Raw genomic sequence first — 14,894 nt, 5'->3', positions numbered from 1 at the left:
ACTTAATTCAGGTCTGGTGAATCTCTGCGAGAGAGAGAGAGAGAGAGAGAGGGGAGTTGAGTGCCGATTACAGTTTCACAGCTCTGTAAAACTGAAGCATCCCCTCTCTCGACACTCCAAACCTCCTTAATTGTCTTAAAAAAAGAAAGGTCTGGTGGTGTGCTTTCTTGATAACGCTGATAAGGTTAGCCTCCCATTTCAGATCACATTATTGTTCCCAGGATCTTAAAACTGTCCACCTGCTCCACCTCTTGGCCATTAATGACCAGTGGCAGAAGTTCTCCTTTGTTCCTCCTTGTTTCCCCACGGTGATCATTAAAGTTTCATAAATGTAATCTAGTATGGATTATATAATGGGCCCAGACAGTGAATCAAGTTGTCATCACTGCAAGGGAAACCAACCTCTGTGCAAGCTGCAAGGCAACCTTAGCCAAGGGCTCCACACACTGGCCAAACTGAGCTGCATTAGGTGCACTGGCATTACCCAGTAGGTGGCGTGCATAGACCCCCTGATAAATTAAACAGAGTGAAAAATGAAGTTATATTTTGGTATTTTGGCATGAATGTATCTCCTTTATAATTAGGGAGACAGTACCAAACCATTAGGATTTTTTAATAAGTCAGCAATATAGCACATTTGCAATTTCTCAACTATGTGAACAGCTTTGTTGGTTTATTATGTGTCTGATATTGTATGCAAGATGTTTTCATCCTTTCATCTATTACTATTACCAGCTTTGTGCACTTAAATTCTAATGTATGTATAGCTACAAAGGACAAATAAGGGTAAAAGTGAACTTGAACTTGTGTGTATAACGGAGACAAACCTGGGAAATCCCTGCTATCTTGAAGAAAGACAGGGCCAGGTTGAAATTCAGCTGCGGCAAAGAGGATGGGATCCCCCGGCAGCGGCAGTAAATGGAGATCAGGTCTTCCACAGTTGGGATACCTGCTCATAGAGGAACAAGATCGGGGAGACAGGAGATACTGAAGGAACAACAACAATCATAAGCGATACTGTTAGTCTATCCATGTATCCAATTATGTCTGTTACCATAAAACTACACTTCCAGTCAAAAGTTTGGACACACCTGATTGAATGTGCTATGTTTTTCATTCTCTTAAAGCCATTTTGATCTAAAGGCTTCTGCTTAATTGCTTGAAATTTGTTTTTTAAACAAATATAAATAGCGAAGTTGATGCCTATGTATGAATTTCTTTCCAAAGCCTTTGCCTTTCCATCAAGGCAAAGGGCAGCTACTTTAAAGAATCTAAAATATAAGATAGTTTTGATTTGTTTAACACTTTTTTGGTCACTGCATAATTCCATTTGTGTTATTTCATAGTTTTGATTTCTTTACTATTATTCTAAAATGTGAAAAATAGTAAAAATAAAGAAAAATGTGGTGTGTCCAAACATTTGACTGGTAGTGTATAACATTACACTGAGATGCATCATAGCTTATCCTTTTATTCAAAGATGTTAGAAAATATTGTGTGTCTACATCACCTTCTATTCCTTTCAAGCTGCCCATTGTGCCGATCGTGCCGAAGCTTCGGGGCCAGTAGTGAGGCATGAGGAAGTAGGCCAGGTCTGCCAAGGGCTGCCCAGTGGTGGACAGCTCCCAGTCCAACACCGCTATCACACGAGCCTAGGAACAACAAGCACACACTGTAAAGACCTACAGTCACATGCAGTGGAGTGGTAAGTAGCAGTAACAGTGTCGGAGAAATTCTACCTCTGTTGGATGGAATATCACGTTGTCCACTCGGAAATCTCCGTGGACAAGTGTGACCTCATTATCGCTGGCTGGCAGATTGTCCATCAGCCAGCCGGAGAGCTCATTCATGGCGGGAATGTCTTTGTGTGCTGCTGCCCTGTACTGCTTCGTCCAGGTGGACACCTTCGAGGGCAGAAAAAACACCTCTGAATGTTACACCCGAGACACATAAAGGGGCATTGATTCAATATGTGAAATGTTTGTCATCTCACCTGTCTCTTGCAGTAGCCCGGTCCTCTCCCATACCCTTCAAGGTTCAGCGACGCCAGGTCTAGTGAGTGTAATCGAGCCAACGCCTCCACTGCGGCCACATATAGAGCGGTTCGCTCAGCTGCACTCGCTCCTGGGAGACGAATATCCCTGAATATACGGCCCTGCTCAGTAGGGAGAGGCACAGAACAGCACCTTATTAAAAAGTAGAACTGGAGTCTCAGTTAACATCCGCATTAGATGTTTGATACTAAATGAGTGTTGGCATACTGACAAGCCTAGATGTCAATTGGGTATGTCAAGCCAAAGTGAGTCAGTGACCAGTCTAAGTGAGTCCAAATTTCATCCTGTAGTTTTTATTATTATGAATGGAGAGTAAAGGTCAAGCAAAACTACCAGAAATATATTTGGAAGCCATATCTTACCATAAATAACATAACATAAACATGAGGAGACCAGTTTTCCCTCTATACTGTATGTATTTGGTGATCTACAACTAATAATTTATTACACTGGCCAAATGATAACAGTCTAAATGTAGTCGATATAAGTGAATTTGGATGTTTTGGGGCACATAACATTGGATGCAGGGACTTGGGACTTGGTGAATTTCGGCCTTGGCTGCACAAACTTACGTTTACATGCTCCATCAGATAGAACTCTGTTCCGATGACCGTAGCATCAGTGCAATGCAAGAGGGGCTGAGGCACAGGGAAGCCAGCAGAGAACAAGGCCTTCTGCACCCGATACTCCCTGTCCACCTGAACACACAGTCACACATGTCAACCAATCACGTCAGTCAAGTTTTTTAATTCTTGCCATGCATTAGCCACATTAATAAAGGCCTTTTCATTTTTGTACGTAAGGGGGTGTGCCTTGGATTTTTTCTTTTTGGATACTGGATAATACCAACCATTCTGTGCTGAAACATCACTGATATTATCAGCTGATATCCGAGGAGTATTTCTGTCAGATATGGCCTTCATGTGCAAAACAAGCTGATAGCTCCTTTTTGACTTGGTGATTATTAGGGCTTCAACTAATGATTATTTTCATTATCGAATAATCTATTGATTATTTTTTCAATTAAATGAGTAATCATTTAGTCTATAAAATGTAAAAAATAATGACAAATGCCCACCACAAGTTACATTACAAGTTACTTACTTAGTCTGACCAGCACTAAAAAAAAACAAATATTAATTTTATAATGATATTTAACGGAGAAAAGCAAGCAAATTTTAGCTTTTGTGAAGCTGTAACCAGCAAATGTTTGGTATTTTTATTTGATAAATGACTAAACGTTTTAAAACGATTATCAAAATGATAATCAGTTAATTTTCTGTTAATCGATTATCAGGCACCCGAGCCAAATGAAGGTTCTCCCCCTGCTGGGCAGTAGGCAGGGCAACACAAAACACTGGTGTCAACAAGTTATAGTGGTAAAAGGTGATTCATTATTAAATCCATACAAGACTTACCTTGTGAGCCCCTGGCAGCAGCATACCTGGGGGTTTCTTTCTGAGAACATAGCTCTCTGAGGCTGTTTGGATTAGAAAGGTGGGGTTGGACTGGCCAGTGCTGGGAAGACAACAGGAAGCAATTAGCGTGTTAGCAGAACATGATTTATGATTTTTTTTTAGCTTGCTCTTTAAATAGGAAGTAGTGAAACAAGCCAGCAGCACTACCTCACCTGTACTGTCTGACAGTGAGGGTGTCATTATTTGACACCCGTGACTTGCCAGCCAGATATCTTTGAAGTTTGCCAACGCTGAACTTGTGCTGTTCCCGTACGGGAGTTGTTAGCTCTTCCATATCTCAGTCAGACTGGATTAATAATTTCTAGGTGCATTGCTGAGCCAAACTTCTGCAGTGTGGAGAGTGGTCGGACCATTCAACGCTGCACACACGCCCAGTGACTTCCTTAAAACGTTAGGTCCATCAGTCAGTCAGTTCCTAGTTTAATACATCCAGGGTTCAGCTCTCATGTGTTTGAAATGCATTTCATGTAGGCGGTAATACACCTTCCAGTTGGATGTCGACCGCATTAAAACTAAAAAAGAAGACGGAGAAGAAGATGGCATTTCATGTAGGAACGTTTGTACCGTTTGCACTCGGGTTTCTCCACGGACATTGTTTACAGGAGCGCAGTCTGACAGCTGATTTGACTTGTGCAGACGTGTACTTTGAGCACTGATTCAGTCGTCTAATTCCTTCGTTATTTCATTTCTGATCGTGTGTTTCGTTCACATTGTTGGATTTTTGTTTAGGGGCGGTGTTTGTAATAACAATGGCGACAGTGGAGGAGCTGAAGCTGCGAGTGAGAGAGCTGGAAAATGAACTGATAAAGTGTAAGCAAAGGCGGTGTGCCGTGGAGGATGCTGACAACAACCAGGCACTTCACAGACCCAAAATTGACAAAATGAGCTCCGAGGTTGTGGATTCCAATCCGTACAGGTGACTTCTCGTGTTATTTTTCTGAATTTTGCTATGTTTTGTGGTGCTTGTTGTAGTGGAGAAGGGTTGAGAGGCTACGCCTAACGTTATATTAGTCACACATCCCATATGGTCATATTTCATAAACCACAAGCTAACCAATATTGTGTTTCCATTGCAGTCGTCTCATGGCTTTGAAGAGAATGGGCATCGTGGATGATTATGAGGTATGACAGATCAGGGTTGTTGTTGTTGTTGTTTTAGTGCCGTTTTTCTTTCCAAGTTCCAAGTTGTTGTTGCCCATCCCTAACAAAAATCACCATAATATCCTATAAGGGACATAAAGTTTTGCTGGTATATTTGTTTCCCATTAAAATATATTTATGACTGCCCTAGTTATTTTTGTAATAGTTGGACCTCAGAGGTTGGTCACTGATCTCCCCCAAATGTGTTAACAGAAAATCCGGACATACACAGTAGCTGTGGTTGGAGTTGGGGGAGTGGGCAGTGTGACAGCTGAAATGCTCACAAGATGTGGCATTGGTAAGGTAATACAAACTTAAAATTATTTCTTCCATATTTCCCTTACAGCTCCTCATTTTGTAAATACAGCAGGCAGTCGACCAATGGTTACCCTTACCCAACCCACATCTGTGCTTGTGCCCTCACAGTTGCTCCTCTTTGACTATGATAAAGTGGAGCTGGCCAATATGAACCGGCTGTTCTTCCAGCCTCACCAGGCAGGCCTCAGTAAAGTGGAGGCAGCAGAACACACACTCAGGTACGCCGTCGTTGGAATTTACCACTGGTTTTTCCCCGAAATGGTTTCTTCTTGCTTACCTGTTCGTCAATTTTCCCAACAGAAACATCAACCCAGATGTGTCATTTGAGACGCATAACTACAACATCACCACCATGGATAACTTCACACATTTCATGGAGCGTATCAGGTGGGCATTCCTACTCTCCGTTTTCTATTTCTCATCCTCCATCACATTCAGTAGTACAGGCCTTCATGACAGTTTATTCTGTGTGTTCTCAGTCATGGAGGGCTGGAGGAGGGGAAGCCGGTGGATTTGATCCTGAGCTGTGTGGACAACTTTGAGGCCAGGATGGCTATCAATACAGTCAGTGCATCAGTCAGACAACACAGAGCTTACATTCTGTAATAATATCTGTACGTTATTCATTTAAATGTGTCTCTCTCAGGCCTGTAACGAGCTCGGTCAGATCTGGATGGAGTCTGGTGTGAGTGAGAACGCTGTATCAGGACACATCCAGCTCATCATCCCTGGAGAGACGGCCTGCTTCGCTGTACGTCCACAATACACACAAAGAACACACTCTGTTTACCTTTTACATGGTTGTGCTTCATTAGTGCAGTCGACTAATAATCATACCTTTGTGACAGTGTGCTCCTCCTCTGGTGGTGGCAGCCAACATCGATGAGAAGACCCTGAAGAGGGAGGGAGTGTGTGCCGCCAGCTTACCAACAACGATGGGTGTGGTCGCAGGCATCCTGGTGCAAAATGTCCTGAAGTAAGATCTGGTCATTTATAGCCAATGAGAGGCCTGACAACAACAAATCTCGATGCGTTAAGTTTTACAGTTTGCATGAAGTAAATGTGTTAAGTTAAAATCACTGATTAAATGTTTTGTCTTACAGGTATCTGTTAAAGTTTGGTACCGTCAGTTATTATCTTGGCTACAACGCTATGCAGGACTTCTTCCCCACCATGGCCATGAAAGCCAACCCGCAGTGTGATGACCGCCACTGCAGGAGACAACAGGAGGAGTACAAGGTGTGTGTGTGTGTGTGTGTGTGTGTGTGTGTGTGTGTGTGTGTGCGCGTGTGCGCATATAAAATGGCCACATAATAGAGGAACCATTTGTTTTGAAGTGATGGAACATGCCATGTCCATTCATCTGAAAGCCCAGCTCATTGCAATACAGGTTTTTACGGTATACGGTGACAGTCACTGGGAATAACATTACAACATAGTACTATTATAATGTTAGAACAACATTAATGTATTATCTATACAAAGTTGTTGGGAAAGAAGCCAAGCATTCAGTGTTTTGTGCTGTACATTCACATGTTCTCTTTCTTCAGGAACTAATTCTGGCTATCTGTGTGCTTCACTTTTTCTCTTCAGAGGAGAGAAGCAGAGCGGCCCAAGGAGGAAGTTGTAGAGGTAGAAGAGGAGGTCGTCGTACATGAGGACAATGACTGGGGTTAGACTATCTCAGCTTACAGTTTCAGATCTGTAACATGGTTGATATGACTCCTTCAATGTAAAACCGATTACATTGCTTTGTATGTGTGTTAACACTAATTGTCTGTGTCTGTGCAGGTATTGAGCTAGTATCAGAGGTGAGTGATCAGGAGCTACAGGCGGCCTCGGGCCCCGTCCCTGACCTCCCAGAGGGCATCACCGTGGCTTACACCATTCCAGACAAGGTCAGTATTCCCGACATAAGATTAGAAATGAAAAATCAGCATATGTTTTGACACTTACAATGACGACTTTTTGCCTTTTTGGCTGCCAAGAGGCCTTTTTCAACCAAACTTTATTATTGGTTTGATTAAAATGATTTTCTTCTGTCTGATTCAGGCTGCAGCAGACGGAGAGTCTGTGGAGGAGTCTGAACAGAGTCTAGAGGAGTTGATGGCTCAGATGAGGAAGATGTAGGCAGGACTCTGAAGACGCATGTCTGCACTTCAGATAGAGGTGCATCTCCATCATGTTGTACAGTAATGCATCACCAATCGCAACAGACGCTGTAATGAATAAGCGGTCTGTTCCAATGCTTTCTTTGATAACAAGCATCCTCACAAAGGCTCCATAGCAATTGAGGGCATATCTCAAAGAGTTAAGTTAAAGCAACTTCTAACCAATTAACGTCAACCCAGAATGAATTCTTTCTTGACAGCCAGCTGAAGAAGGGAATGCATGAAAAGTGCTGCCAATGGCATGACTTTAGACAACACACTGCAGTTTGAAAATATGAGTACTTTGCCCATATACCATATGGAAGGTGTGTGGCACTAAGAATTGGAACAGTCTCTTCTGAAATGCCTGTAAACCTTGAATAATACTATTGATAGTGCATTTATGTGTATCACTGTATTTTCTAGGGTTTTGATTAGTGGATGCGGTTCCAGACCTTGCATGTATCATGTATCTGCTCTGTCATTCACTCAGCTTTGTGAAACTATCCGCTGCAACAATACTGACAAGCATTGTTCACTTTGTTTCAATAAAGTATTTATTAAGACGGAATACACTCTTCCTGATATATTTGATGCGTTTTTTTGTGCTGTACAGCTTCTTACAGATTTAATTACATGAATACATGGTAAAACAAATGCACTTAAGGTTATGATACAGCATGTTTGGCAATAAAACAACAGGTTTTGGTACGTTATGTCCCATTTGGCTTCATGTACATTCAGTCAGATAGTAAATGATTACTTAATTGTACTTCAACCAGCACAATTACGTGGCACTATCATGTTTTTGGCAAATCCTGTAAAATCCATTTTTTACATTAACGAATAAATGAGTGTATATCATTTAGTTTTGCATAAACACTGAGTGTGAAATCAGTACCAGAGGAGATGTTTCCCCAGACAGGTTTCAGCTTGGTTTTGGCCTTTATGTCTGGAGCTATACATAATCCTTGAATACATGCTTAATACTACTGGGTAAACTTTTTATATTTATAATGACGTACCCTCTTTTACCCTTATTATGCACACTTGATTTTGAGACAAATCGGCTCTCAGAAATCACATTCATTCTGAACCTCAGGAATGTAGACTTTGCAGTAGAAATGCCTGAGGTCTGACAGCCCTCATCAGCATACCAGTAAGATTTTATTCAGTGGTTGCCCAGTGTGACATAGATTATCCTTTATCTCCTAGTGGGAAAAGTTAATGCTAATTTCACCATCAGTGAAGTCCTGGTTTTAACCATTCTTATTACAATCACTTCAAGTGATTTTCAGGTGAGCGCAAAAAAGCTTTGTGCATGCTTTGGAATGTGATTAGTTAAATCCTAATACAATTAAGGAGTGTGTGCACTCAAGCAACCTAGGTGCTTTAGTTTTTCATATTTAATACATTGTCAGAAATGAGTAGCCGTGGATTTTGCTGGTTACTATGAAAGTGAAAAACTTAATTTAATGGGTTTCATTGAAGACCTCAAGGTATTAAAAAGTAGAAAAATTTAAAGGGTGCATAGACTAATGTTATCCACTGGATATTGGAAGGTAATGAATGTGTCCACTGTCATTAGTTACTCTTCTGTTTTATTCATTAGAATTTGCCTAACGCTCTTGGCTGGAGTGATTCCATGACAGGAAATGCATACCACAGTACAGATCCACCAGCACCCTTCATTAATAAGGAATCTATGGTGGTGTTTAGTTTGACTATACCCTGCAAGGCATGGAAATAGGCAACTGTTTGAGTATGGATTAAAAAAAACAAAAAAAACTCAACCTGAGTTCCAGGCCCTTAAAAAGGCTGGTTTGACTTAAGTTCACATTTTCTTACACTGATAACACAATTAACATGATTATGTTAATACTATAGAAATTATCAATAAATACTTTTGGCAAATACATAAATTTCACAGATTAGCCTAATACTGCACACTTCATAATCCTAATGGCAGTTACAGTACATTTGACCAAACTCCCAAAACCTCCACTACCAGGAAGCAATAGGCAGTGTGATGATCATGATTCCCTTTTTGACGAAACCATGGGGTCTGTTCAAAATCAACGTGCTGATCTATGTACTACACTCCATGTTAGTTAGAGCTGTCAAACAGACCCTTACTGTTCTGTGGCGATTTAATGTATGGACAGAATCACCTAGGGGCGTGTGGGAGGGGGGCGGGTCCTCTCACACTGAATGTGTCCCCACTGGAGGAGTGGCGGGAGGGAGCGTTCCCACACACCAGCGATGGCTCCGCCTCCTTAATCTCCATGGCACGCTTGTAAAGCTCTGCTGCCTTCTCAAAGTCACCCTCTTCATAGCTAATTAGGAAAGGAAAAAAGGATGGAGAAATAATTATTCTAGGTAAGAAAACTGACATCAAAACAAACCATTTTCCCTATGATTGTTTGTGTTTATGACAATGTTTATTTGCCAAACGTCACTCCACTGTGAGTCACCTCCACCTACCTAAGCACAGCCAGGTTCTTTAGGGTCTCTCCAACTCGTGGATGTGAGCGCCCCAGACTGTCCTCATACACTTTCAGTGCTCGTTCATAAAGAGGCAACGCATCACTGTGCTTCTTCTGCCAAAGACACAAAGACATGCACAGTTAACAGTTGTTCAGAATCTGACAAACAGCTACGCATGTTCATAATAGCCATAAAACAAACTTAATCACATGTGGAAACAGTCATAGAGAGTGTAAGAGAGTAAGTGTGTTGGCCAGTCTCACCAGTTGGCAGTAGATAACAGCCAGATTGACCAGTGCTGTGGCCACACTGGGGTGTTTGGGCCCAAAACTCTTCTCCCTGATCTCCAGAGACAGCTCATACAGCGGCACGGCCTTCTCCAGCTTCCCCTGCACAACACACACTTCTTCAATCTAGCTGTTCAGTGGAGAGAATATTCAAGTTTCATTAGCAACACGCAGGCGAGTCTCACCCTGCGTTTATAGAGCATGGCCAGGTGTTTGAGTGTGTATGCCAGCGAGGGATGGTCTGGGGACAAGGCTTTCTTGCGGATGTCCAGCGCCCTCTCGTACATGTCCTCAGCCGTCTCGTACTCCCTCCTCTCGGTGTGCAGCGCCGCCAGGTTGTTGAGGGACTGGGCGCAGTCTGGATGGTCTGGACCCAGGACGCGCTGACGCATCTCCAGGGAGCGGGTCAAGAACACCTTGGCTGCCCTGAAGAGAGCAGAGAGAGGGACATTAGATATACGGGCGGACAGATCAAGGTGGAAAGTTAGTGGACTGGCAACTCTCCATGCCAGTCACTCATGCCACTACTAAGTCCACATGAAACTCTCTACATCTCCTGGAGTATGAGGAGGAGAAGGAGAAGAAGAGGTAGAAGAAGTAAAAGTAGAAGCAGTAAAAGTAGAAGAGTAGAAGTAAAAGTAGAAGAAGAAGAGGACAACAATAACAACCAAGTTACAAAGTGCTGTAAAACAAAAACAAAAGAACAAACACATTAACAATTTGGTATAAGGTAGCTGGGGTGGAATTGCACAGTTATTGTCTATAAAGTGGAAAGTCTATTGTGTGTGTGTGTGTGTGTGTGTGTGTGTGTGTGTGTGTGTCTGTGGCCTTACTCCAGGTTGTTCTGGAGGTAGTAGAGGACACCCAGCTCATTGAGGGTCTTGGCACAGTCAGCCGAGTCTTTTCCCAGAGTCAGCTCTTCCAGCTGTAAGGCTCTGCGCCTCAGTAGAGTGAAGCCATACTGGAAAGAGGAGGAGACAGAACGCACGTACAGTATGACTGAAGAAGTGAGTGTGACTGAGAGAATGACTGACTGACTGACTAACACATGCTCACCATATGACCTTTCTGTCGAGCGGTCTTCTGACGGATCCTCACTGACCTTTTCCTAAGTCTCTCTGCTTGTTCATACCTGAAAGTAAAAGCAGAATTTGCACGCCATTAAATGTGGAAGTAGCCTATGTATTTCACAGTAATCTTTAGTTGTTTTTGTACTTAACACCAAGTAAACACCAATGGGGTCCCCTTTACTTGTTTTGTTTCTGGTAGAGCATGGCGAGGGACTCCAGCTCTCGTGCCACGCTGGCATGCTCAGCACCATAGGCGTTCTCACTGATCTCCAGCGCCTGCTTGTACAGCTGCTCAGCGTTGCCGTACTTCCTCCACTGAACATAAACCGCCGCCAGCTGGTGCAGGGACCGAGCTACGCTGGGGTGGTCGGGGTCCAGCGCTGTCTCCCTGATCTCAAGGGACCTCTGTAAAGGGGCTACTGCCTAAACAGACCGAGTGATTTTCAACACTTTACTTACAGCGGGAAAGGAAGGAAATAAGGATAGACACACTATAAGAGCAAATGGGAAAACGGCAAAACAAATTGCCGTATGACGTATGGTTGACAATAAACAAGGATTCAACGAATCAGTCCAAAGCTAACAGTGGTTTAGATATCATGGCCATGTTCTCTACCTGGCTGGGGAGGCCCAGGTCTTTGAGGAAACGGCCCAAGGTCTCGTACAGGTTGGCCAGCCGGGTCATGCCGTCTTCGCTCTCGCAGCTCTTCTCATAGTGCTTCAGCGAGTCAAAGTACTCGGTGGCCATGGAGCTTTTGTCCTTGCCCACATACTGCCAATAGGCTAGCAGCTCAGAGAAATGACCCCTGGGAATGAGAAAGACACAAATCAAATGGTACACCAAAAATCAATCATGAGAGTGTCTATAAGCCAATACCTAAACAATGCATGTGTGTACCTCTTGTAGAGGTTCTGGGAGACAAACAGGTTGAGGAGGCTGAGCTGCAGCTTGGTCCTGTCCTCCTGCTGTTGGAGCAGCCAGGGCAACTCGTCTGCTACACGCCATGTCACACGGTCCTGGCTGCACACGCACACACACACACACACACAATTACATAAGTTGTATTGACATAAGAGTGTGACTGAGGAGAGGATGGCCATACTGTGCTATACCTGAGTTGCTGGCTGAAGTAATGGATCAGTTTCTCTCTGTAAGTAGCAGAGCTGCTTCCTCCGCTCAGAAACTCCAGCCTCACAGCCTCCCAAGCCTGACAAACAGACAGACAGGAAACACTCTAACCACAGTGGTAATAACTCCTCAAGTTAACCAAAAATCTAAAATGTATTTGTTGATGTGAGGGATTTCCCTTTTGTGTCCCATGGATGTCACATCATTGTTTTCATGCATTTTGTCTACAGTTAAAGTCAAGTTTCTGTTAACCCATGATTAAATGACTTGTCTGCTATATCATAATGCCCTCTTGGCCAAAAGCAGCCTGGAGTACCTGCAAGTGTTGGAACCGAATGAGTCCACAGCCGAGGGTTACAATGCATAGTCTGTTGAGACGGTAGAGCAGAGAGGACAGCACAGGCAGCTCCAACTCTGGGAAAAGGTCTAGGACTTCTGACTCACTCACTCCATTATGACTGGCACATACCAGGCACAGTATCTGGGGAGGGACAAAAAAGATGAGCGCATATTCCTCTGCTACATTCAGACTAGCGAGAAAGGACAACAGAAAGCTAGAGAGCTTATTTAGAGTACCTCTGATATCATGCCATGATGCCAAATCAAAGTATTTTCCGAGAATAATATACAGAGGTACACATACTGCGAAATACTGACGTGACATTACCAGCCAGATTAATCAGAGGAAAACCGTGCTTTAATAACATTTTACAAAATGTAAAAACAGGTAGGCAGCACACACCCTCCAATAAAACCAATAATGATGATAAACTTTGCTTTTAAATGGAGAGAGGGTATTACCTACAATGTTCACTGTTATTTTGTTCAGACAGTCACCTCTCTCATGATGTGTCGCTCCCTGTCTGTGCTGAGGGAGTTTAGCGTCATCTTGAGTCCCAGGCGGTAGAGTGACATGGTGTCCTGACACAGTAGACACTGCTCCAGGCTCCTCTCCAGTGACCAACACGATCTACTGCTGGGCAATAACACAACATGGCACACAATCAAATCAACAAAACATAGCAATGACATACAGAGCCACACACATCCAGATACATCTAGATCAGAAGGTGGCAGAGTAGCCTAGTGGTTACAGAGACCAGCCCAGGTTTAAACCCCGTCGGCAAGCATCCGCCCCGCTGGCAGGGACAAAAGAGAATTTGCCTATGGAGATCAATAAAGGATGACATTATTGGCTAACCTGGTGATCATCCTTGCCAGTAGTGTGACATACAAAGCGTTGCAGGTAGATGCAGAGCGACAGTGCCTCTCCAGCTTCTTCTCCTAGAACAAAGGTATAACATTAAACACATTTCTGATTATATGTCCTAAGACATTTCTTGACTGGATTTCAAGATTTTGGTCACTGTTCAATAAAACGTATGGTGATAATAATGACTAGGCCATACCACCCTATAGATAAAGGCTATTCATCATAACAACAAATATCACAATATGTGGACAGATAGATCAGGACATTACTTTATTTTTCTATATTTTTGCAGACTGCAATTTTTTAATAGATGAAAATGGAGAGACAGGAAAGACAGAGGGATAACATGCGACAAAGGTCCCGGGCCGGATTTGAACCCAGGATGTCGTAGTTACATGGTATGTGCCACTGAGCCACCAGGAAGCCCCTATCCGATGTATTTTTCAAAATTTTCCAGACTTTCCAGAGCTGCGTAAGGACCCTAGTCAGCACTCTTCACAGTTTTTTTAGAGAGGTGGTGGTGGGACAACCACTGACCTGGTCCTTGGTGAGTTTGAGCTCCATGCCTTGGCACTCTGCATTAACGACACTCCTCACCTCTCTGGGACTCAGCGGGTCTAGGTGGAGGGTGGGCCACAACCTGAACACACACGGTCATTACATTACAAACGGCAATCCTACAAGAGCATACTTGAGACAGTCTAACGCTACATTGTCAAGAACTACATAGCAATTGGACTGATGTACATAACACCTTATAGAGTGATTGAGATATTTTTGAATAGCGTGTCCTACCTCCAAGCCTGAGGACACGTCTCTACATTGACAGACACCACCACTCTCACATTGACAGGCAGAGGGTCGATCAGCCACTTCATGTGCCTTTCTGCTTGCTGGAAAAAAAAAGGAGAAAAACTGCAGAGTTTGAGACTGTATTCTGGAAATTGACTGAGACAAAGCGTGTATGAGACCAATATGGGCTCAAGCAGACGGGACTGTACCTGTATCTGGTCGATGGAGTCAATGATGATGATGATGTTTCCTTGGTGGCGTGCCGACAGCCTTTCAAGCCAGCGGGGGAACTCCTCCAAGATCTTACTGGGCTCCATGGACAAACCAGAGATGGACCAGAAGTGCTGCAGCAGCTATAAGACAATAACAGGCAGACATCACATTCACATGTTCAATCGGTTAGACAGGCATCACCGTTCTGAAAATGCTGGGAATGAGCCTGTGGGAGAGACTCCTTACTTTGACTGTGAGGCGTTTGATGATGAGAACTGGCTCTGAGCTGGTGGACAGAGGGCGACCGACGAAATGATAAAGGAACAAGGTGTTGGGGGAGTGCTTCTGCTGCAGCTCAATCCTGAAGGGGATTACTCAACGGTTAGCAAGTAGGAAAACCAAATGTTTCAAGTGACATATACATCCATCCATCTGACACCTCCTCTTAGAAAATGACTGACAGCACAATATGAAAACAAATTGTGCCATTTCTGCAAGGACAGTAGGTAATGCTAGTGCTTGGTTGACAAAATAATTTACAAACTGGACCTTGTATATCTTAG

The 14,894-nt window shown here is 43.4% G+C and overlaps 2 protein-coding genes across 3 annotated transcripts in view; one reads left to right on the top strand and one right to left on the bottom strand.

Annotated features, from left to right (window-relative positions):
* nphp3 (nephronophthisis 3) overlaps positions 1-14,894 on the bottom strand; it is a 36,305-nt gene that overhangs the window by 17,538 nt on the left and 3,873 nt on the right. The window contains exons 12-35 of one of the 2 annotated variants that reach the window (XM_078291275.1): positions 14,578-14,692; positions 14,328-14,471; positions 14,122-14,219; positions 13,864-13,966; positions 13,315-13,397; positions 12,951-13,086; positions 12,430-12,594; positions 12,098-12,192; positions 11,883-12,005; positions 11,601-11,790; positions 11,166-11,407; positions 10,971-11,046; positions 10,748-10,875; positions 10,100-10,340; positions 9,891-10,016; positions 9,625-9,740; positions 9,312-9,476; positions 3,473-3,572; positions 2,627-2,752; positions 1,994-2,155; positions 1,740-1,904; positions 1,511-1,652; positions 828-949; positions 403-509 (exon numbers count right to left, since the gene is read on the bottom strand). In XM_078291275.1, coding sequence (XP_078147401.1) covers positions 403-509; positions 828-949; positions 1,511-1,652; positions 1,740-1,904; positions 1,994-2,155; positions 2,627-2,752; positions 3,473-3,572; positions 9,312-9,476; positions 9,625-9,740; positions 9,891-10,016; positions 10,100-10,340; positions 10,748-10,875; positions 10,971-11,046; positions 11,166-11,407; positions 11,601-11,790; positions 11,883-12,005; positions 12,098-12,192; positions 12,430-12,594; positions 12,951-13,086; positions 13,315-13,397; positions 13,864-13,966; positions 14,122-14,219; positions 14,328-14,471; positions 14,578-14,692 — 3,270 coding nt within the window. Of the gene's footprint in view, positions 1-402; positions 510-827; positions 950-1,510; positions 1,653-1,739; positions 1,905-1,993; positions 2,156-2,626; positions 2,753-3,472; positions 3,573-3,684; positions 3,875-9,311; positions 9,477-9,624; positions 9,741-9,890; positions 10,017-10,099; positions 10,341-10,747; positions 10,876-10,970; positions 11,047-11,165; positions 11,408-11,600; positions 11,791-11,882; positions 12,006-12,097; positions 12,193-12,429; positions 12,595-12,950; positions 13,087-13,314; positions 13,398-13,863; positions 13,967-14,121; positions 14,220-14,327; positions 14,472-14,577; positions 14,693-14,894 lie in introns of those variants that run through there. The other variant, XM_071922385.2, reaches the window with a different exon arrangement.
* Positions 4,166-7,727, top strand: uba5 (ubiquitin-like modifier activating enzyme 5). The gene is made up of 12 exons (XM_071922387.2): positions 4,166-4,448; positions 4,609-4,654; positions 4,886-4,975; positions 5,099-5,208; positions 5,291-5,377; positions 5,470-5,554; positions 5,637-5,741; positions 5,839-5,966; positions 6,094-6,229; positions 6,584-6,662; positions 6,782-6,888; positions 7,043-7,727. Exons 1-12 carry the CDS (start codon positions 4,282-4,284, stop codon positions 7,118-7,120), a joined length of 1,218 nt encoding a protein of 405 aa, XP_071778488.1. The 5' UTR covers positions 4,166-4,281; the 3' UTR covers positions 7,121-7,727.

The sequence above is a fragment of the Centroberyx gerrardi genome, chromosome 22, assembly GCF_048128805.1.
Source record: "Centroberyx gerrardi isolate f3 chromosome 22, fCenGer3.hap1.cur.20231027, whole genome shotgun sequence".
Lineage (NCBI taxonomy): Eukaryota > Metazoa > Chordata > Actinopteri > Beryciformes > Berycidae > Centroberyx > Centroberyx gerrardi.
Note: the sequence above shows the minus strand (reverse complement) of the source record. Positions and strands in the feature narration are given on the sequence as shown.